This window comes from Clavelina lepadiformis, chromosome 2, assembly GCF_947623445.1.
Source record: "Clavelina lepadiformis chromosome 2, kaClaLepa1.1, whole genome shotgun sequence".
NCBI lineage: Eukaryota > Metazoa > Chordata > Ascidiacea > Aplousobranchia > Clavelinidae > Clavelina > Clavelina lepadiformis.
Genome location: NC_135241.1, coordinates 25172733 through 25196962, shown reverse-complemented (window position 1 = coordinate 25196962; position 24230 = coordinate 25172733). Strand labels below are relative to the sequence as shown.

The 24230-nt window shown below is 35.1% G+C and overlaps 1 protein-coding gene across 11 annotated transcripts in view; it reads left to right on the top strand.

The window, feature by feature from the left end:
- Positions 1 to 10384: 10384 nt before the first annotated feature.
- LOC143446258 (uncharacterized) overlaps positions 10385 to 24230 on the top strand; it is a 28596-nt gene continuing 14750 nt past the window's right edge. For 5 of the 11 annotated variants that reach the window (XR_013113907.1, XM_076945820.1, XM_076945819.1 and 2 more), the window contains exons 1-8: positions 10385 to 10721; positions 10805 to 10895; positions 15463 to 15611; positions 15696 to 15790; positions 18678 to 18811; positions 19677 to 19865; positions 22939 to 22992; positions 24057 to 24119. Coding sequence is in view for 10 of the 11 variants with exons in the window: in XM_076945820.1 (XP_076801935.1) it covers positions 10862 to 10895; positions 15463 to 15611; positions 15696 to 15790; positions 18678 to 18811; positions 19677 to 19865; positions 22939 to 22992; positions 24057 to 24119 (718 nt within the window). In the remaining variant the exon portion in view is untranslated. The remainder of the gene's footprint in view (positions 10722 to 10804; positions 10896 to 15462; positions 15612 to 15695; positions 15791 to 18677; positions 18812 to 19676; positions 19866 to 22938; positions 22993 to 24056; positions 24120 to 24230) is intronic. The other 6 variants (XM_076945826.1, XM_076945825.1, XM_076945822.1 and 3 more) reach the window with 5 other exon arrangements.

Here is a 24230-nt window from a genome sequence, read left to right as displayed (position 1 = left end):
GTTTACGGAAATCGGCGTCACGACATGTGAGATGAAAAATTTGCCGACGTTTCCTCATTGTGCTATCCTGCGTAAGAAACCGCAACTAGCGTAAAATTGTGCCAGCTAGCATACGCGTGATGTGTCACATGACATCCTGTGCTGTCATCATTGTTTGTTTTGTATACTAATTTTGCCTTATGTGTTACAGAAAACATATTACTGTCTTTTTGCGAATGTATTGCCAATATGAATTGCATTATAACTATGTTTCAACGTTTATTGTTATGTAATCTACATTTAACGTGTTATATTGACTTTCGTTATCCACACTATTGTTTTAATTATTGTTCACCGAGAATTGTTTTTATCCTGATCATAAAAAATCGTGAGTTTTTTCAAAACTTACGATCTTTTCTTGGGGAAGGTTATGTGATAAATATATCACTTAATGTAATATAAAATTGTGTACTACATAGAATTCTCGTCTATCGAATCAGTGAAGCATAACACTGCGTGACGTAATCGATTGTTCCCTTGTGCGTGCATTTTGTTTTACTCAGTCTCTTTTCAGTCGTACGTTCAACGCCGCAACATGTCTGTGTGCTGTTGCTGTCACAATGTTCTATTTTGATTTATTCGTTCAAAGAAGCTTCAAATATAATCAGATTATACAGTAGTCATTCCTGCGTCATTATTGCTGAAGTCTATCAAGGTTCACTGTTAAGATATACACAAGGAAACAGACTTTGTAGTGTAAGTGGGTAAACCTTACAGGTTAAGGGACCATTATACCACTTTTCATTACAAAGCGAATAAACACTGAAGCGTAACTCGGGACGAAATGCTATGGCATTGTTACGTCATTGTTTCCAGTCATGTATTTTATACTCTTTGATCTGCTTTGTGTTTTATTTGTGTTTTTTCATTTCACCGTAAATGACTATAACTTAGTCTTTTTCTTATGTCTCTTTCTTATAAGAAACAGAAAAAACTCAACAGCACTTCAATATTTTCATCTTATCATCATGCATATATAAATTCTTGATGTTCAAATCAACGTTCAATTTCAAACGACTTGCGTTTCTGATTTTTATGTAAGGTAGGTTGCACTTTTGTTTTGACGAGCACCGGTGGTGAAGGTGGATCAGACACGGACAAAACCTATGATACCAGGTCTAATTTTATTAACGAATGGAATTAAAAATCAAAGAGAACAGGCTAAATGTAACGAGTAAGGGTAATTATACGTCATGCGATTAACGTTTTCAGCATCAAGGCTAATTTAAGAATTAAGTATTCAAATTGAGAAACTTTAATCACTAGGACAAATGAAAAGTGATGCTGCAAAAATAGCTTGAAAATTTTGTTTATCTCTTTTAATTCTCTTTGTTTATCTCGTTTTATTACTGACAAAGAACAGGTCATTATCTGATCAATCATTGCTGATGATTGAATTTGAATTCAAGTTTCCGGTTGGAAACTTATCGCATTAATCAGTAACTCACAGTCACACCATATTAACCTACCGACGATAACGAAATAACTTGAATAAATAAACCATCACCAAATGTCACAGTTAGCTTTAGCTAGCGGCAAGCAAACTTATGCTTCGCAAAACTCAAATCACCATTGGCGCTCATAAGCGTCTTTCGGAAAAGATGCACCAGTAAGTAGCGGTAGATACACACAACCACCTACTCAGATGAGATTGATGTCTGTAGTAAGATTTATAAATTCAATTTATTTTAAGAATACAATCCAGGAGACATTAGTTTGTATTTCTTCATCAGATTAGATATTCACTAACATGTCAATATTTACATCGGCGTAACGGATACCATTTTTGTCATTTTGCCATTCCCGCCATTTACACCGGCGAAGAAAAACTGCAATAAATTTCCGCTGAAGATCTTCGGCGGAAAGGACCTCGATTTCAATGTAAATACTAAACTGTAGTTTATGTTCTTAAGATATACAAAGAGGTGGGCAGTAGGCCTACTGTGGTACTTTTGCAGGGATCTCTGGCTAGTAGATCAGGTGCCCGCGTTGATAAACTTCGCTTGACCTGACTTCCATGCAGGCGACGAGTCCTTCTCTGTCATCACTAATTGCAGACACGCAGTAGGTTAAAATCTCAAACTAAAACATTTACTTACGCTTATTATCATTTATATAGTACGCTCAATGATAATAATACATGAGGAGTGCGCCGAGAAGTCCGAAAATTCAACGGGATATTGCCATGTGGCATGACTATGAGGAGCTAAACCCTACACTATCATATAACAATTACTGTACCGCGGTAGGTACTTTACCGAATCTATGCACCGAATTACTGTTTTCAAGAAATAAAAATCGGTCCCGGTACTCGATACTTTTAAAAGGATTTCTTCAAAGTTTTTAGGAGCTGTTTTTCAAAACTTCACTTTAATTTAAACTTAGTGCCAAGGTTAGCACTTTTTTTTTTTTTTTTTAAATCTAAAAATGTCCAACAAAGTCGCAAAGAGTGCATGAGTTCACATATTTTTTGACATAAACTGATTTTTAGTAGGTTCATAATATTGGCAAAAATTGCAATCGAAGCAGGATCCGCTGTACAAAAAGTACCCATTCCGAGTACCGACAAGGTACCGAACTACTTTTTTAAAATAGTACCGAATACCGGAAAGGTCGGTACATTTTTTGCCAAGTACCGGTACCGTCGGATCAGAAATTTAAGCGTCCCGGTTTTATCCAAAAAAAGCTGGTTATGTATTCATTTTTGTCAAGGAATTGCAGGTAAAGCAGTGGCTTACATCCAAAACATAAGTTAGTTGCTCGAAATCTCATTTTACAGTAGGCCTATAGTTAAAATGTTTCCAATTGTGGTTATTCTGGAGTTGATATTGGGTCATAACTATATAGTTTATGTTTTTAAAGTTAGAGCTTGCGTTGTTCTGGCTATATTGAATGAGTATTGAAAACTCATACCTATCGGTCGTCAAATATTCCGCTCCAAAGTTTTGATTATATTCTACTTGTATTCCACCCGACACGATTTGTCCATATAAGGGTTCATTTGATTAATATCGCATAATAATATGCTGTAGGCTATTCCCATTCCACTTTTCTTCAAGGACTAGAATAACTTCACGATACATATAAGCTTGAATACTAAGTAGATTACTGAGAGTTCGAATTAGATTGACGAAAATAGTAAAGTAAAGTAAAATTAAACGAAAAGTAATTTGCATATTGTGGATAAGACAATAAATTACAGTAAATATGACGTTGAAAGACATGATGCGATAGTTTCTTTCTCTGAGTCATATAGCCTAAGTAAACTGTTTGCACTTAAAATATTGATCACGATTTGGTTGTGGTTATTAAAAACTTCAAACAGAAACACAACATGGAATAAAATGCGTATTATTTCAATTGAGTTGAGTTTCCATTTATCTTTTGTTATGTTTGGTTATGTTTATTCTTTTCTACACTACAGATTGATGACGTACACTTTGGATAAAATATATTTCTGGTTTTAAAATCTGCAAGTTTTAAGTTTACATTTTATTTCAAACGATACACGGAATAAAAGATATAAGCTACTCATCATTTATATAGGTACTCATCATATCGCTATTTATTTAGATATAAGCTCACAGTCTTCATCTTCGTGAGTTCCTCAAAATTTGTTGTTGAGAACAAAGCGTTTGACTAAATGGAGATATTTATATGTTATGTTATGCATTATTGTGTTATTAATGCCGTGATGAGCACAGATTTTCAACTTTTGAAGATTTTATCAAAAAGTTTCCAGATGATGTCATCCAATTCTTTAAGCATTTTGACGCAGGTTTCAACCGGTGTTACTGGATTGCTATTCTCAGTTTCATGAAGTTGCACAGCATCTAAGTAGGCCATGTCATTTATGTAGGCCAACTTTTTCGTTGCAAGTTATAACTAAGTAACTTATACTTTGATTCAACTCTTGTATTTCTTTGATTAAATAAGCCGCGGTGTATTGGCATTGTTTCGTTCATTTCGAACACTTACAACACTGGATTGCATAATTAAATGTGTCAGGTCCTCCAGTAAAACAGGTCTAGGTCTACCAAGCCCTGCCCTCTTCTCGCCATTTAGGTGCACCCCAGCACCAGGTTTACGAGATGGAGTTTATTGGCATTGGTGGGTGACGTTTCATTTATAAAATTATAATTTAAGCGCATATTTGCCGAGTTTAGCTTTTTTGAACTTCAACACCTCTTTTGTAGCTTTAATTAGACTAACCAGCTGTTGTTATTGTCTAATCGATAAAGGATTGCGCAACTAGCCCATACAAGATAACAGCGTCAGCGCGAAAGTATTAAACTACACATAATAATCATTACTGTAAGATTGCGTTGGTAGGCCTAAGTAAAACTGTGCATAGTTAGCATGCAGTGACGTATTCAGGGTTGTGTTGAAGGGATCCAAAAGTCTTTAAAAATTGTTTTTAAAATTCCCGAGCTTGTCTACCCCGCCCAAAATGTGCGAAGCAGAGGAATTTTATGTTTTTGTCTCTCAAATGCCGCTTTAAAACGTCCACAGCGAAATATATTTTCATATTTATGTGGACAATACAACAGCCAAATTATAATTTTCAATTCTGAGACGCCGTGTACAGCTTGTAAGGCCGACTACATCGATTTCGAAACGCCGTGAATTCGTCTAACATAGTCTTAGGCCTATACATTTTGTATTTACGTACTTTGTAACTGATAAGTAATCGCAAAAAATAAATGCAATAAACGAAAAAGATTAAAAACTTAAAAAGGTCTATGGTTTAAAAAGGCTACGTTCGTGGGGGTGTACGGCCAATTCCCCCTTCCTAAATACGCCAATGTTAGCATAAAATAGTATTTAGGAGTGTAAATGACAGATTCTGAAATTTGTTTAAGATTTTGACGTTTTTCTGAACGTTATTTTAGGCAAAACTGCTGAAATAGATTTGTCCAAAAAATATTTAGGTACGCTGTAGGCAATTCAATGACCACCTGTATTTGAACAAAATATTGCTTTCACAGCTGGATCAAACAGTGAACAACATATCAACAACTGCAATGCTCGATTTGCTTTGTTGGAAGTAGGTTCTTCAGAAACTTTCTCTTGATGGTTAACAAATAACATTGCTGTGTAAAGCTTTCATGTCATAGCATGGTAATATACAGTAGGCCTACTCGTACTGGTTTTAATTAAAGCAATATAATATAGCCGATGAGGAGTCGCAAAGGAAAAAAACCTATGAACAAACTACATTGAAACACCTGCATGGTCCCCAAAGATTGAAACTGTAATAGGTTATGTCCCAATTATGGTCCCCTCCGTAAACACGTTAGTCTTAGAAATTCTATTTTGAGTCATCAACGTGTGCAGCCTCCTTTCAGTTAGTTTCACTTTAAAAGAAAAATAACATTTTCCAGCAGAGTGAAACTATTAAAACAAAAGAAACACAATGAAATTTAAATGTTTGGAAAACTAAAGGTTAAACATAGGCAAGACTTTAAATTTGGTGAATACTGCTGCATTGTTTATTTTTGCTCATTTGTGACACAAAGTAGCTGGCTAAAAACAGGTGGGTCTCCAAAGTGGTGGTGTACCTGGGCTCCTTAAGCCCCCTCTAAATCCGGCCCTGATACACTCCTACTTGCTGCTACCACTCTAAAAGAGTATCACGAACGTGAAGTTTACGCTGCTTAAAGTGTAGGCCTATCAGAATCCAACATTGTTAACTTCTGTTGAATTGTGAGTTGGCCACATATTGCTTTGGATATTATCGAGCTGCAGCCAGTAGCCAGTCAAACGCTAGAACGTTTATCATGAAAAGTTTCTAAATATATTTATGACATCCCAAGGCAACCGGTTTGTATTTTTTTTAGTGATGTTTCCTTTTTCCTCTTTGAGAACTTACGGTATGAGGCCAAAGCTGGATTGCTACCAGTGAATTTTTGATCTTTTTGAACATTCTCTGGCCATCAAAGCGTAGCTTCTCAGCTTCTTGGTATTTTTTTTCAAGCCACTTATCCTTTGCTTTGTAACCTCTTCATACGCTACATCTGGACTAGGCTACATACTGACATATCATAGATGGCCCGTGTATCTTCCCCGAGTGAAAAGTATTTTTTTCAAGTGGAGGCCTTTTGTTGGCACGATCTTCCATCTATACAAGACCGTCGGTGGTCATTTTTTGATTAACCACACACGTGAAGGTTGCATCCAGTTCCGGCCGTCCATGATAGGCTATATGATATAGCTATGAGCTTTATCCTCAATTGAGGAAAGTCTTTGCTCGACTTAAAGTCGCCGATGATTCCTCATCGCTGGTGCCCCGCTTATCGAGCTAATCGTTGGTGTAGTAATTATTTGTTTGGTGTAGCGATTTTTTTATTTACCACTTATTAGGAATTGTCAAATTAGAATTGGTGCTTCTTGGAACCAATAAACCATTTTCAACGTGGGCATGCCCTTTGCCTTGTCTGTGCTTTTTTTACTCAAATTGTAAAGTACTTTTTACGGTGTGACAAGTCTCCCAGTGTATAAAACGCTTTAAAAATGCTCAAAAGCGCCTCGAAATAAGATGTATTCTCACATTTATACGCACAGTTTAGCTGGTTATTTATGACGTTTAATTTTGAGAGGCCGTATAAAATGATTGTGTAAGGCCGAAAAAACCGTCCTTGTGTTTTGCAAGGATCCGCCATGGTTTTCATAAACTGAACTTATGTTCGTCATTGTGGGAAAAGTCCCTAAAGAATTGCATTGTTATAACAACCGATGGACTTCATAGTGACCATCTTAATATGAAAAAGTCTGTAAATCATTCTAATTTCTTACTGTAGAAAAAGTCTGTAAACAAAGTTGCTGATATAATGACCGATGGACTTTATAATTGACGTGATAGCCCATGGCTGCTGGTTGATAGAAAGAGAAAATTTATTCAAATATATAAAACAAAACCGATAACTCCGTAAAAATCCGTCTTTTTCCGTTCACCAACGTTCACTACACCACCAGCCCAAACTATAGCTATAGCCTAACGCCCTAAGCAATTAACCTAGCCTATATACTCGTACAGCCGCACTAGAACATTTAGATTTGACTCCTAAAGTATTTTGCATTTCGAATTATGTTAATAATTTTTGCGATTGGAAAGTACAGTGGCAAGCTTGTAGGCTATCAGGACAAAGTGTTCTTCGGATTATTATAGGCCTAGGCCTAGTTACGAAGAAGTTGTCTTTGTAGCCAAGTGATTGTATTGCATTGTTTATTTTTCGTCATTGCCTGTGGCAGAACAAAAAGTAAAATGCTAACCATTATAGCGTGATAAAAGAAAAACTTCACCAGCAATTAATGAGCGGGAAAAGTAGCAAAATCAAAAGTCGAATCAAAAGCAAAATTGAAACTTGCAAGAATAATGTAACTATAATCTCTCACGCTTACAGTATAGTTATTACATCATTGGCGATTCTGTATTTATCATTACATCTTTCGCTGTGTCATGTTGTATGGAATTATCTCCAATTTATGTTTCCTGTATAGGCTATTTTTGTACTTTGTATCAGTGCAATGTGCGCGAAGTTTGATCATCAGCCATGCTAGCCTACTATTTAATATTATACTTAAAGTTAGCTCTAGCAGTGCAGTTATGTGCGATGAATTTCCAGATTCCCTTTCCTTTGCAGTCATATTTATAGATCATATGTTGCATTATTGGTGTAAATGACGTACTTGAACAATTTTACTAAGTTTCAGTTCCAGGTTTCTCAGGCTTCAGTATATTTTCTCAGATTATTCTCAACAAGATTATTCCAAATTTATCAACAGATTGCTATGACCAGTGTGTGAGAAACGCTTGCCGATTATTGCTGTAGTACGTGTATATTCCGGTACATATTGTCACTATATTCATTCATTCTTCTTCTATGATAAATTTCTGAGTACATCCACCAACAGTCTACTTACTTACAGTGTATCAGGTCTCAATTAAAAGTTGATGCTGGCGTTTCAACATCATTGGAATTGATCTACTATTTCTACATCAGTAGATGAACCTTGCTGTGAAAAGATATTAACGACTGGAGTATCAAGACTCATTATATAGTCGGTTCATTTACTAGCCAAACTTATAACCATTGTAATGGTTGGATTATCTGGGCACTTGTGACCAGCAACTCAGACCATAACATAACCAAACGATAAACATGAATAATGGTCAGCATGGTCACTAAAATCAACCTACAATTTTTTAGGCTACTACGATTGAAAAATTGCTTACAAACACAAACGTTTGAAATAAGTTGTAAACTCCAAATTGAATACTGAGGCAGTACGATAACTACAGTAGGCTACAAATAAAAGGACATGTAGATATATACTTGGTGGCATGGTAAAACTAACAAAACTAGGTACATTTGAGGACTGGCCTCGCAAGGCACAATAAATGTGGCTTGTGTTCAGACTGTCAGATTTGGGCAATATATATAGGCCTAGTGCTGAATTACCGGTATTGTACCGCGGTAGTTTTTCAGTAGTAGGCCTATCGATAATGGTACCAATGACTTTTTTGGAAAAAAGTATTGAATCTTTGTACCTAATTCCTTTTGTCAAGAAATTATAGATTCTCTCGGTACTCTGGTACTCTACTTTTTAAGTAATTATTTTAAGAAGTACAGAAGTATGTTTTTCAAAGTTTTATTTTAATTATAACTTAATGCCAACTTTTAACATTCTTTCTTTTTTAATCTACAAATTTCTATGAAAGCTGCAAGAAGTGAGGTCACATATGTTTTAATCTGGAGTAACCTGTCGCCTAGCTGGGCGAAAATTGCTAGAATTGATGTAAAAATTGCACTTAGAGTGGCATCCTTTAAACAAAAAGTATCGGAACCGAGCACGGAACAGCACTTTTTTGAAACATTACCGAGGCTTGAGTGATAAGAAATCATACCTAGGATTTAGCGGTGCAAAGATTTTTCTCAGTTTGATAATAAAGAGTATCATGCCAAACAATGAAGAGAGAAAACCAGCAAAGCTCAGAGGCGTTAAACTTAAGCTGAGCAAGATGTTACAATGTTAACTGCGATATTTCTATAACAATAGAAGTTCACCATGGCCATTGCCCATCTAACATTGATGCAATGCTTGGTTTTCTAAAACAGAAAGCCATTGTTTCGCAGTCCATGAATTGAAATGAAATAATGATTTTTACGGTTTAACCCATTACCAAATGGTTTTGTTTACTCACCCACTCACTTACTTTTGTTTACTCACTTTACTACTAAAAGGATTTTGTTGTGCAATACCTTACAAGACTCACAAATTCTTTGCATCTAATCTACGCAATAACAATTGGCATTGATAGATTCAAAAAATCGGAAATACGTTAAAGCTAAATGTTTGACTAACTTGTATTCGATTGTGCGTATATTTGGGATGGGCCAATATGAAGCCAAACCGAAATAGATTCGCCGTACTCTTTTTGTAGAAGATTCAGTCCATAATGAATACCAACCATGGCAGATCTGAATACAATAAATATATATACTGACTTAGGTAAAAATGATGATCTAGTTTCCCAGCAAAGCTAAAACAAAGTCAACAGTATTTCAATGAAAGTCGTTTTCGAAATGATTTTGCTTTTTCAATCGCTTTTTAAGTGTTATGTTTGAAATTTCTGCATACAGGAATAAAGAATAACAGGAATAGCTTAATAACATGATATTTTATGGTCGCTATCTTTAATGATTCTCTAGGCAGAGCGGTAGCAGGATTGTGATTGGCGCAAAATGTTTTTCTGGACAGTGAAAATATTTTCGCTTAAAAAGTTTCTTTGTTTTTACTTTTAAGGAACTTTCCTCTGCGCTTATTGCAATGTCAATGCTTAACTCGTCTCTTCTGCTTAGTAGTACAAATAACAAAGTTTAGGACACTTTCTAGTGCTGCATGGTCAGTTGAAAGAACCAAAAGAGTTAAGTTAGGTGTGCTGTATATCACATATTGGTCTATGTCAAAGTATCGTATGTCAAAGTTGTCTTCCGAAGTTTACTTTCGAAGTTTTTCAAAGGTTCCTTCAAGGTTATGTTTTCAAGATTTTAAGGTTTTCTTTTCTTTGCTGTAAAGTAGATTCATAAAGTGACAAGCCTAAATACATGAAATCAGGATGGAATTTTTAACAATGATTTCAAGTACTTGTTGTGAGTTTTCATTGTTATTATACTTTGTATTTGGATCTGGAGTGCTTCTGTGTTGGGCATCTAGAATGTTGATTTCACGTAAAGCCTGTAGTGCGCCGTTATTCTTAACAAACTCTTGTCGTCTCAGGTTGTAAACGTTAAAGTCTGCTTTGCAGTAGTGTTTAATTTTGAGTTACGTATCATTTGACCTTTTCTTTCTAGGTATTCTCTGTTATAAGTTTGTTTAAGCTTTTAGATAAAATTCAATGTTATAATAATACACAACAGTGCCCAACACCATTTATTGTTGTGAAAATTGTTTTTGGCCCAAACGATTTTTTGCAGTAAGATCCATTTCATTTTAATATTGGCCATAGATTGTTATTGCCATTGGATATATCACTATGATTGGCGTCTCGCTTTTAGTTTAAAATACGCAACCATATAATTTGCAAGGTAAAACTTTAAACTTGCAAGTTACAAAAGTCTAAACCAGTTGCATGATGATGACGTAATAAGTAATTGAGAAAAGGTATGCAAAAAAGACAGGTGTGTTATGTTATATCATCGTCGCGTATTATATATATAACTCCCTGAAACATAGTTTAAATCCTTGATTTTGTATTTAACAGGTGTTCTATGTGTAGGAAGCTAATTTTGTAAATATATCCATACCTATTACATGTGTTATGGAAGTCAATCTTATTTCTTTGTTCTTGCTTGGTACGTATTTTGTTTATATTTGTATAAATTTAATGAGTTATCAACTTTGTAGTAGTTTTATAAAACTGTGGAAGGTTTCCTCGCAAATTTAATACAATTGAAATAGGTTAATCGCATACCGGTTAAATAAACGCATAAATTTCTTTATCACATAGAATTCAATAATCTTAAACCATTCACATGTGAAGAAAATTCACCGTTTAATCGGATAAATCGATTATAGTCAGTTGGGGCAAAAAAAAACATAGGGGTACTTGGGGTAAAAAAGGACAACCCCCCCAACTCCCCCTATGAATGATTTTTTTGAAAAAGCTTTGCATGGTTAGAAACATCATTTATTTGCATAGTTTTTTAACATACAATACAGGTCTAGAGGTAAGTACTCTTCAGGAACTATGCAAATCACTAAATTGACCCAAAAACGGTCCAAAAAAACTTTTTTTGCTCTTTACTAAACTTTTTGTGGATCGAAAACGATGGTTGACAATCACAATCTTTTTATGTGTATTTACATGATATTTTAGTATGATTGTACTCCAGTACTTCAATTTTGATTGCTGTTAACCTTTCATTCTATTCTATGTTGTCTTTTTTTACCCCAAAACTACACAATGTGTTGGGGCAAAAAAAGACAGTTGTTTTTATTTTCCCTGTGCTTGTTTTTTTTACCCCATCTTTAATAACTTTCATTTTAAAACGATTTTGGTTGCTATAAGGAATTAAACTAGCATTTTAATGTTTTACTTGCATTGTCTCAGTTTCCTGATCTCTAGTAAATACATTAATCCTAATGTACTGATGATTCATTTGAAATTAAGTTAAGCGTGAAGTTTCACTCTCCAATCATTTTGTTCTGTTCTTTGTAGTTAATTGATTTATGTACCATTCCACTTTGTTGAACTCCTTCCTAATAGCCATTCAAAAGCTTAACCTTCTTGTAAGCATTTACCAGTTTCAGAAGTCTCTGTTCAGTGTTAGTTTAACCAGTCCTGGTAGCATTGTGTTTCTCCAAAAGATGAAGAAGGCAATCTAATTTTGGAAAAGACCAGTCCACAGGAAACTGAATGGTCAAGTAATGTGGAAGAAATGCCATCCACCTCATCAATCTGCAACATTTAAGCTGTTTCCACACCGTCGACGAGCACCACAGCACAATCACGGATCAGAACAACAAAGGACATCATCAATGAGTTGCAACTTCACGCTCCCGAAGGGATGAAGTATGAAATTCGGCTTGTGTCAAAAGATGAATCGGTTTCGATAGAAAGTGTGTTAAAATCAAGGGGACGACAAACAAATGACAAGAAGAAAAAAAGAAAAAGAGTGAAGATGAATGGAAGCATTTTAACAAATGAAGAATTTAACGAGCAAGTTGAAAACTTTGAAGCAAATGGAACAATTGCAAAAAAGAGAAAAGCTGGAAAAAGGAAAAGGAACGCAGACGAAGATGAAGAAATAAATTCACTGGACCTGGAGGAGGAGGAAGAAATAGAAAGAAGGATGGAGCAAGAAATTCAAAGACAAATGGATGAAGACATGAGGAGAGTAGATACAGAGGATGAGATGGTAGAAGAGTCTGACGATGAATCTGAAGAAATGAATGACGAAACAAGAGAGGACACAGTTGTTAGAATGGAAGATGTAGAGGAAGAGATGTAACTGAAGAAAGTGTAAATGAACAGGAGAAAGAAAAGAGAACAATTAAATTGGAAATAAACAAAAAGCAAGTTGGAAAGTACTTTGCAGTGTTTTGGGAGAAGCCAAAAACATATTTGTGGGGAAAACTTCTGAAGGTCTTCAGAGACGAGGTTGATGGAAAAATTGAGCAAGCTGAATTTAAGTTTTGGGACAAGAAATCAACTTCAGAAGATGCAGTGTATTGGGACTGTCAAACAAAGGAGGACATAGATATAGTCAACGCTGAAAATTTTTTTTGGGGTCCTTCAACCGCAGTGTTAACTTCTGTCGGACGTGCAAAATCATGTTTTGGTTTTGCCGAAGAAGAGGAAGTGAAATAAAAATTTGTGTTCCTAAGCAAATATGGACTTTATAATGCATAAACGTCTTTGTTTGTTTGAACAAGATGTTACAGTTTCATCCTCATCTGTATATATTGCTATTTCTTCTGCTTTGTGTTGCTTTTAATAAACAAAATTTGCTGTCGAAATTGATTGTTTTTTTTACCCAGTGGGGGGCCAGTGCATGGTTTTTATTGCCCCAAACACTGGGGAAAAAAACAACACAAAATATTCGATAAAAATAAAAAGAATAAACATAATGCTCCAATTTTTTGGATACATCAATGGAATATTAATATTGATCAATAGAGGGTAAAACTTGACTTTTTGGCCCATTTTTTAGCGAGAAAATCAAAAGTTTGTCAATTTTGCATTTTTTTGCCCCCCTTGACTATAATTGAATAGATATTTTAGATTGATTTGTAGATTTATATCACTTAATCGCATATTTTTCTTGAAGAAGCTTTGCGTTGTTCTGATTTATTCTTATCCAGACTAAGTAGGTCCATGAAGACACCTTATTACCGTAACGACTTACGATTGTTCATATTATTATTCTTGCCAGCACACAAAAGCGTCACCGGAAAACCGGGTACTTTGCAGTGTTTCAATTCATGATGCAAAAGCTAAGACAATACAACGAATAAAATAAATAAACAACCATGTAAAAGCACTTATTGTTTCATTACTTTAAAACAGACATGTGCAACCAGTGGCCCGCGGGCCGCAGTGCGGCCCGCCAGGTTGTTCCAAGCGGCCCGCGTGGTGCTCAGCAAAATGTTAGAAGTTCATACTAGCCATCACTATTTGATGCAGTTTACATCAAAGCAATGGAAATTTTCGCATTTTCGTGTCGTGGACTACATTAAATCTATTTCTTAACTATATAAACTGCATAGGAAAGTCGTTTCATGATACTAATTTTTTCTGAAAAAATCATGTGGCCCGCGTTGTCATTCAAAATTTTGTATTTGGCCCTCCAGTGAAAAAGGTTGCACATGCCTGCTTTAAAACTACCAACCACCTAGGTTGTTAGGTCACAATGCTTTTTTGCATTGCAACCAACTCGCCATGTACGCTGCATAGTGGATACGCTAGAATAAGCACGCATGATTTGTTTCTTTTTTTCTAACTTGTAAGGACATCTGGAAGACACGCACGATATCAATTTTATCGATAAAGAATTTCTTTTTTTCTATTGCCGAAAACACGCAACCGCATATTTCTCACTTTGCCTAACAACACCATAGCAACAAAAGGCTGAGCACGCTCATTCTTACAAACGTTGTTCACCGATTACCATAAGCAACAATGCCTTATTATCACAAAACCATGCAGTATACTTCGATTACGTGTGTTATGGGTTGTAAATGATGTTTCCGTGAGTAGTTAATGTGTCTAGCAGTCTGCTTTCAAGCTAATGTGTAAGATAAAGTTCTGACAACACCTAGACTACTGTTTACAATAGAACCGATTAGTTGCATAAAATAGCCTGGCAACTTGACTATGCGGTTAACCAGTTTCGACTGCACTGGTGTTAAATGAATTTTCAGTAGAAGCTGCTTCATAGGACCATGGCTTCTAGGTGGCTTCATGGCAAGAAGCAACAAACTAACTGACTCGTCTTATGACCCGCTCATTGTATTCGGATAATTTTTTAATCTATCCCATTTTTTCAGGGATAGGTTTTCTATTTATCTTCACTAAACTGAGCTGCAGCCTTTACTTTTTGAGTAAATGAGTTTTAAATGCAAAACTTTGAACGACGATAAAGTACTGGTAATGATATGTGCATATGCGGAACATTCAAGCAAAAGTCATTTTTTTGTTTATGCAATGAAATCATACATTTGCAATAAATAATTAAAGACACTTAGAAAATAAGTTAAAAATAAGAAAAAGTAACTTTTGAAAATTCGAGAATAAGATCAACATGTATCATAATGCATTTTCACAGCACAAAATTTAGTTGGCGATGGTCGGTTTTAGTGGAGTGACTAACAGTGTGATCTGCTGAAATAAACTAATAACATCCACTTGTTCAGAAAGCTGTGTTAAACCACTTTACCTTTCTTCGTCCATGTACCGGTATGTTGTTTTCAACCCTGTTTTTTATGCGCTGAATGATGCAATTTAAAACCATTTGAAGGTATCCAACTATCCAGGGTTTTCCTAATATGCCATAAAAAGATGAGCAGAATGAGACATGTTTTGAACATTTTCATTTGCGATTATTGTCAAACGCAAACATCTACTATTGCATTGCACCTTTAAGCAATGGCAAAAATTGAGAGCATCAGTGCACACAACTTGGATGCCGTTCAAGTAGTTATAAACAGTTGTCTTCTCCATGACGCACAACGGTTGTCGCATGAGAAAAATGTGTGGGGTCTTATACGTATATGCATATTAGAAACATAGTTTGGGTGTAAAAAAACTGCGAGGAGGTATATGTCGGTATGTGCGTTATGTTTCGATATGGTAAAATTTTCCTGTTAGTTTTTACAGAATTTTTTTTGTGATTAAAACACGATCTTTGCATATTTCAGTTCTGTCATGGAATGTCTATTTCTGCCATGCTCAAACTTTTTCATCACTTACACCATCTAATGCAATACAAGCAATCGGCTCTGATGTTGAAATCACCACAAATGTGACCACATCACCTCCTTTCACAGCAACATGGAGAATTGATGGTGTAAGCAATAATTAATGATAATTATGTTTAGTTTGCTATTGCATTTCAAGTTCATTTCAGTTTTGTTTTTAATGTTTGTTTAAGATTGTTGTTGGAACTGCATCTGTTAACTCTGCTGGAACTGCTACTGCTGGAGCTGTTACGACTGGAACTATTTATGAAAGTAGAGTTGATATAAGGTCTGTGTGTATATTGCCTTTGCCCTTTAGCATAGGTCATTTTGTATGGCGTGCAGTGGCATATCTAGAACATTTAAGGGGATGTTCTACCAAAATTTGATGACTTGGGATTTTTCATATTTTAAAATTATTGCTACTTTACCTATAAGATCGTGTGTTGTTGGGTCTTATGAAAGTGTTGTCTTCTTTATGGCTTCTTACGGCATTGCACGTAATTCATGCCACAAGTATTTATTTAATTTTGAGTTCCAATATCATGAAATTTGTGTTTCCTGTAATGACAGTTAATAGAATTTCACCAGTAAACATCTTCCTGATGACAAAAATTCCATTTATCCTTGTCTTTTGCTGAAAGGCTAAAATGTAAAGAAAGTATTTTATTATAATCAGTAGCAATCAGACTTAATATTCTGTAGACATTGCCCGTATCATCTTATTTCTTGCGGGCTTTGTGCAGTGCGATATTATTTAACAGTTTAGCGGCGCCTTTGCCATACTTTCCGTAATCGATACATTTGTAAAATTGAACTTGCTTCGCCCGCCCCTAGGAATTTGGTCAACAGGTCTTTATGACCATTAACCATTTAGTAGGCTTTGAAAAGAAGATCGATTGGGATTAGCCTGACTCAGGTACTCAGCTTTTAAGAATTTAGCAATTACGAATGTAATTGTAAATCTCCTTACATGATACCAAAATTCAGTGGAGGAGTATTCTTTTAGCCTAATAATTCCATGTGTTATACGTCATAGCAGTTTTGATTATGTCAAGAGTATTCATTTATAGATGAATGCTAAAGGTTATGATTTAAAAAGTTTGACTTCAACGTTTTAAAATTTAATGAATGTGACTAAGTGCAACACTCAAAACGTTTAATAAACAGTTTCAAAACGGTATTAGCAAAGCAGACAAGAATGTCGCCTGTTATGACGTCAGAAGTAGTTGTTTAAAACATCATAAGATGGAGAATGCAAACATATTGCTGGCTTACATGGCTAAATAAAGACAGTTTTAAGCCTAAATCCACTTGTTTTGTTTAACTTATGTGCAAATTGAGGTTTAAAGCCATGAAATTGTAGAAATTTGCTTATATATAAAATTTGCTTTAAACTTAGTCAGTACCTCAATGTTATTAATGTTCGGTCCCCCCCAGATATTTTCCGAAGCAGTAGTCTACACCTAATTACATAAGTTTCATAATTATGTTTAGTCACAGCATTGTAAAGTTACTTAATTTGCAATATTTTATTTTGATTTTCGTTAAAGGAAGATAAAGCAATAATTTTTTTAATTTCGGATTTTTTTTAGTTTATATTGCATTGCATGTAATGGTTAGTTCATCCAATGCATCGATGTTTAGGTGTGCTTCATCTTAATTAACCAGATATCGTACTCATACCATACCATTACCCAGGGGCGCATCTAGAAAATTTTTGAGGGGTGTTCTGTTTGTCACGAAATTTGGAAATGGAGTTTGCCCAAGAAATGGGAGTTTTGCCTAGTTTATTTTGCCTTCAGTTTACTTGCTTTCATATCTCCATCGATAGTGTATAGGTTAGTGAACTAAAAATGTTTGTGCTTTTTTGAAAAGACGAAATTATTCTGAGCCACTCATTCCGCTGCAAAGGTTGTTGGTTATTGGGGTAACCTGTTTTATTAAGTATGGTACTCAATGGTCATTAATACTTTTGTAAAAAATGGGCAATAGGCAGAGAGAAAGGTGAGAAACGGAGGAGAGGAGAAAAATGGTTGCCTCTTGTAATTAAAGCGTTTTAGAAAATGTGTGGAAATGTGTGTTGCCTGTTAGCTTTGGAGTGAAATAATGGTTGTTTTTAACCAACAAAATAGACTGTAAGCAGTACGCGCCAAAGTTATTTTCACTGCTGAGGGTGGCTTTTCAAAATCTCAACATCGGCTGTATTCCCCCCTGCCACTACCACTATAGGTTCAAGTGTAACACTAAAAGAAATAAAATTGTCCATGTATGGTTCATGTCAAAAATTATGCAGTTAGTAGAAATTTCTTTTGGAACTATGAATTTTTTGGTAACTTTTGTTAATCCTCTTTGATATTTGCATCATCTGCCAGGTTCTTTGAAACAAATGTTAGTCATGAGTCATGACGAGTCCGAAATAAATTTCATACCAGGCTAGGTTTTTGTGAGTAAGTTACTTACTTACTAGTATATGTAATCAAACAGACAATTATTTTTGTCTTGAATTTTTGGATTTTGACAAGCTGTGCATAAATAAAATATAATGTAAGATGTAGATTTAAGAAAGATACAGTGTTTGTTACATCATATATAAAAATAAACTACAAAATAAACTACGAAATACAAACGAGAAGTTTGCTACTGGCACTTTTTTTGAAAAGTTCCGCATCGTCGTTTTATTTTCGTGTCATCATTTTTTTATTTTCAGGTCAAAATTAAGTAGCTCATTGAAATGTGGATAAATAGAAAGCTCGCCCCTGAAAACTAGATCGAAAAATTATCCAAATACCATGAGCAGATAGATCTCAAGATCTCCTTTGTTGTTTCAAGCTCCTTTGTTGTTTCTTGATTTGAACCCCCTGGTGATCGAGAATGTTTTTGTGCAAAAATCAAAATCGCTTATCTGATTTTTGTTAAATTTTCACCATTTATGTTAGAAAATTGAATAAAATCATCAAAGCAAAAAAAGTAGGATGTTTCAAACCAATGTTCATATTATAATGAAATGACCCCATTATAAATTTAAACTGCAAGTGGTTAACTTTTTTCTGAGATTTTACAAGTGTGTCACATGGAATAGAATTGCAGTTGCATCCATTATGCTTACAAATTCGGAAAATAAAAATCAAAAACAATGTTTTAGGAGTTTGTATTAAATGCAAATATCTATATAGTGCCGGATCATTTACTTCAAACCAATACACCACTGTTCTTACCATACAAGCATTGCTTGCCAGTGAAGATGGTGTAACTGTTGATGTTGGAACTCCTGGTATTTACGACACTTCACTCAACTTAAATGTACAAGGTAAGATTTAACTTGTCAACATGAAAGTGACTCGTGTGTGAGAAAGTGAGTGAGCTGCAAGGACAACAGTAGTAATGAATTTGATAAAGTAATACTAGTTTAATAATTTAATGCAATATTGTAGTACAGTAGTCTCCGCTTATAAGATCCACAGATATTGTATCCAGCTGCTTATTGGAGCCAAATTAAGTGAAACAGAATTCCTACATACTAATGTAGTGCAAAATACTTCGCTTATTGGATTTATGACTCCGGTTAGTGGATTCACTCCCAATGTCTGGCCACGTAATAAAATGCTAAAATGTAGAGTAACGTCTCTTTTCACCTTGTCGACTCTGACAAGTGGGCTGTTGTGATTTAATAGACGCTGTAGTTTGTGTGAGTATGCTTTGAAAATATGCGGAAAATGTGATTATGTGTTAAAACATGCGATTAACGTGTTATTTTTGTATTCTTTGAGTTATTTCCAACGTTCAAAATCATTTTATGATTAACAACCACTGAGCTTGTTTGGGTGGTATGGAGACTCCTCCGTTTATTGGATCTGCCGCTTATAGGATCCATTTTTCCTGAAACGAAAGTGGATCTTATAAGCGGTGACTACTGTACTATATTAACCATTAGTTTCAAAATGATGCAGAGGTAGAAGGGAGCATCATATCAGTGAGATCTTTAGCAAACACAGTATATTTTTTTATTGTCGTACCTATCGTCAAAGAGTAGAAATATGATTTATTGTGATTTGTTATCAAATATGTAATGACAGTATTTTATATCATTCCTTTATTTTCACGTATACAAATTTCCAGTTAATGTTGTAATACCCGTGGATAATATTTAACTTTTTAAAAATGTATTTTTGCAGAATGTAGTTTAGACACAACAGCTAACCCCAATCTCACCTTCACATGCAATGATTCTCCATGCGCGTTCAACTCCGCTGGGACACTCTCGTGTGCTGAAGGTTACGAGACAAGCGGTGTAAGCACAACATCAACCACTTGCCAGGCTGATGCAATGTTGACCAATTTAGATGTCCTGTCATGTGCAGCAAGTAAGTTTTGATGGAAAAATTTTTGTGGAGATATGTTTTGTATCCTGTTGTGATTAAATGTGTATGGCTTATAATAATTTGTAACTGTAATTAATTAATAATTTGGTATTTAACTTTTTTGTATTCATTTATTTTGTTTATACTGTATTATATTGTGTATTAAGTAAGTGAACTCCAGGAATACTTCAGTATTTTGCCATGGCACATGCTTACTATCTTCGTTTTATGCAATTGTTATTTATCATTTATAAATTTTGTTTGTATAATCTTATCTGTTTTATTGTGATACTGCTGTTGGTTAGTTACCAAGGTACTACAGTTTGGTTATTACTATTTTGTGATTGTTTAGTTATTGATGTTTTATTCTAACATGCAGCAGCTACACCTGCACACCACCAACACCTGTGTTTTTCACTTAATGCTAATGCGAATGCTCACAGACAAATCTGCAGCAACAAACACTGATATAAATTTTAAATTTAATAGTGGTCAAGTACACATAACACAGTACACAGCTATAACTGAAAATGCACTGTTAAATTTTTCGAGCAAATCTTTTTAAAATTTGTCTTAAGCAATATAATAGTGAAAGTAAATGCAGAGTTGCCTAAAACTAAGAAATACCTACACACACTCGACAAATGGGCAGTATATTGAGTAAAGATGTAATTGAAAACGAGAGATAATGCAGTGGGAGTGAAACAATCACGAAACATTAATAAACTGGAATCCATATATATAGTTAATTCATCAACTGGTCAGTGTTGTTATGTTGTGTGAGACTTTGCTATTGGAAACTAGACTGGCGGCATTGGGGTTGTTGTTTCCATAGGTATAGAAAACCTCTTTCTATCCCATCCTTTACAGCGGTTTCATCGTTTTACCTGCATTTTTTATGCTACAGCAGTGGTGTGCAACCTGCGGCCCGCAAAGATAAATTGTGCGATCCGCGCAGAAATGCCAGTTTTGCATTATCTATGTGACAATAAATATAAATAGCAGCTTTCTTCAGAAATTTGTAATCTTAAGAAATTCATGCATTTGAATTTATTATTTCCGTAACGAGATAACCCTTAGTTATGCCATAAAACCAAAATAAAGATTACATTTTACGCCAGCTACTACTGAAAAACCTAAGTTAAATAAAGGTGCGGCTTGGCGGTTTTTCACGATTACTTTCATCTCGCCCTCCTGCAATAAAGGTTGCTCATCCTTGCCCTACAGTAAAGAATCCCACATCCCACGCATTTTCTTGCTGACAAGTTTATTCAAATCTTTTGAACGGAATGAGTTTTTTAAAGATGAAAACACCAAAATAACAATTGTTGCAAATCAATCAATTCCAAATTGAAAATTAACAGTTCCACAGAATAGCATGATCATTTGTATTAATATAGACATCATTGCTTGCTTTTGTCCATATATTTGTTGTTGCACATAGGTAACCTATAGCAATGTAAACTGTAGTGAAACTAAGTGTTTTCCACGATTAATATCGGGTGATATTCCACAGTTATCATTTATGCCATTGTTTATGTTATTTACTGAGCAAGTGGATGTGAGATATGGACAAGTCATATTTTTTGGCTTCTAACAATGTTGGTTGTTTGGAGTCGAAGGAGGCCAGTTTTACAAAAAAGAAAAAGCACTAACTTTGATCCCTGCCACCAAGCATTAAGCACGTGTTTCTCCCTTTGCCTGTGTTTTTCTGCTATTTTTTATTTTTTTCATCGCATAGTGCAATAGTCATTCCTTCATTCGGGTAGAGTTATTTGAGGCCATTTTGTCGGTAATTGGAAAAAAATAGTTTCTGTTATAGAGGGGTTATTATTTCACTCACTTCGTCTCCTCAGAAGGGTCATTAGCGCAACAGCTTTAGGAGCTTCCTGAACAGTTTGTTTGCCGCGTCTGCCAGTTCAGCTAAAAGATACCTAGTCGTGACTAGGCCAGTTGAGTGATGTAATTGTACCACCTGGTTGTTGGTCGACCTGTTGGTTTGGCAAGAATAACTTGATTCTTTCCTGAGGCATTCTGGCGACATGACCAAATCATTGTAGTTGGGACCTCTCAATTTGAAGAAGTAATATCTCAACTTTTTGAGACTTATGCATTTTGGTGCTGCACATTTGATCTAGTAACATTAAACTACAAACCGTTCTTAAAAATCCCATTTCTAAAGCCTGCAACACTGAGCGCACTCTTTTGGTCATTATCCAATATTCATGACCATAGGTGAGAATAGGAAGAAAAACTGACTGAAATATGAAAACTTTGTGGTCTTAGAAAGCTCTCGCTTCATGACAACCGGACGTTGAAGTTCATGACTGACTGACATTGACTGCGCTTGCTTTGCCAATTTAGGTGTCTAATCAAAGTTTGCTTTCAAATATCAATTTCATGAATTGCGCTCCCGGGTACTAGATGGCTCCGTGTTTTTGGATGATGGCCACAACTAGGAAGTAATTTCAGCAGGCAATATAGGTACATTTTGCCTGACCTGTTTTCTACACAATGAAAGAGATAGAAACATGGTGAAAATAAAACGATCACACGAGTAAGATTACAAAATTTTGCTTAAACCAAAATCTCACCTCTTAGAGAACAGCAGCAATGCATTAGACTACTTTGTCTTCATTACATTTGCAATAATTGCCGTAGCAAACAGTTTATTGTTCCAACATTTGGGTTTTATAAATTGCAATACTAATATAATGCTTAAATATGTTTTATAATTGTGTTTCACACCGTGACTACCTAAATAACTTTACCTGAATATGCGTCCAGATTCTCAGCCCCAGATCTAACCCTAGTGATGCATTGGGACAAGCTTCGCCAGTGTTGTATGCGCTATCAATAGTAGCTGTTATTTGAACAATTAAAGCCAAGTATGACGTGACAAACCCAGATGACCAGGCACTTGACATGCACTAAGCAGAGTTCTCACTCTTATCCTAACCTGGCATTTGCTGATTGTATTACACTAAATATAAATATACTTGTAAATGCAAGCACACAACAGATTTTGTTGATAGTAGGCTATTACACTAAAGAAACAATGTAATTACAAATGCAGTTGCAACAACAGCCCCATCAACAACAGCAGAAGCATCGACTGCATCAACAACAGGTAACTGGAAACGCATGCTGCAGTCAGCGATAATTCCTGCTTGTGCATGCATCTTATTTGCACTTTTGTTATGGTGTGTGCTGAGTCAATGAAGTGCAAGGAGTTGAGATATTATATTCACAAACTCTATTGTTGAGGATAGGCAATAAGGTTAAATAAATATAAATGCAAGAATTTAATTGAGTTGTTTCTGAGAATTGTGTTTAGTGTCAATAGAATTAGATTTTGTTTAATTATGACTTCAATATATTCAGTAAAGTAATGACAGCCAGAAGTTGTTTGGTCAAAGATAAAAAGTTAATCGTTGTTTACAATTATCAAATTCAACTGAATCATCGAATCATTTAACTGAATTCAAATTAATTGAAAAGCTTTGTGCAGAAGTCTTGCGCTTGCAAATCTTTGTTCCGTTGTTTTGTGCTTTCTGATCATTAGGATATAAATATAATGTTGTAAACGTTGCGGCCTTGGTAATCATTGTGCGATAGAAATTGGTTCCCTGCAGTTTTATGTCAGATAGTGTGGTTTTCGGTTGTAAGGGCTCGAATTAACGATGTCTGTCTGTATTTTAGAAATGACCAAGTCCTCAACATTTCGTGTTGTAGAGATAACCCATTTCTATTCAAATCCACTTTTTAACCTGCTTCGAAGCATATTAGCCCATGTCGTAATTACCGATATAGGAGGGAAGTTGATCCGCATAGACAATCTTTGCTTAATTTGTTTTTATTATTGTCATGATTTGTTAAATCTGATGTATCTTTTAAATAATTTGCGAAAACACAACTTGTCTCAGACAAGCTGCAATAATTGCATAGATATTGACTTTTGAAATTTGAAGGTTTAACGTGCTTCAGCAGCTTATTCAGATTATTAAATTTGACAAGAAACAATCAAGTTCATTCTGTGTGTTAGAGAGACAGATAATCTTGGTTGGCATGATCGCAGTTATTAATTTGCATTAATTAAACGCAGTTGTTACCACTCCTGTCACAATACCAGATAGTGGTGTCATGTACAGTCGTTCATGTGCTTTGATCATTTATGTGTTTTATTATAATCAGCGGGCCCAACAACTTCTAGCGCGGCACAAAACCCAAATACAACTACACCATCAACAACTCCAGGTAACCAACCCTGACAAAGCTTGTTGCAATCACCAAATAATGATAACTCCAATCTGAAGCAGCAGTTGTTTCAATTTGATTGGAAATGTTTTTCGATTGAAACACTTCAGA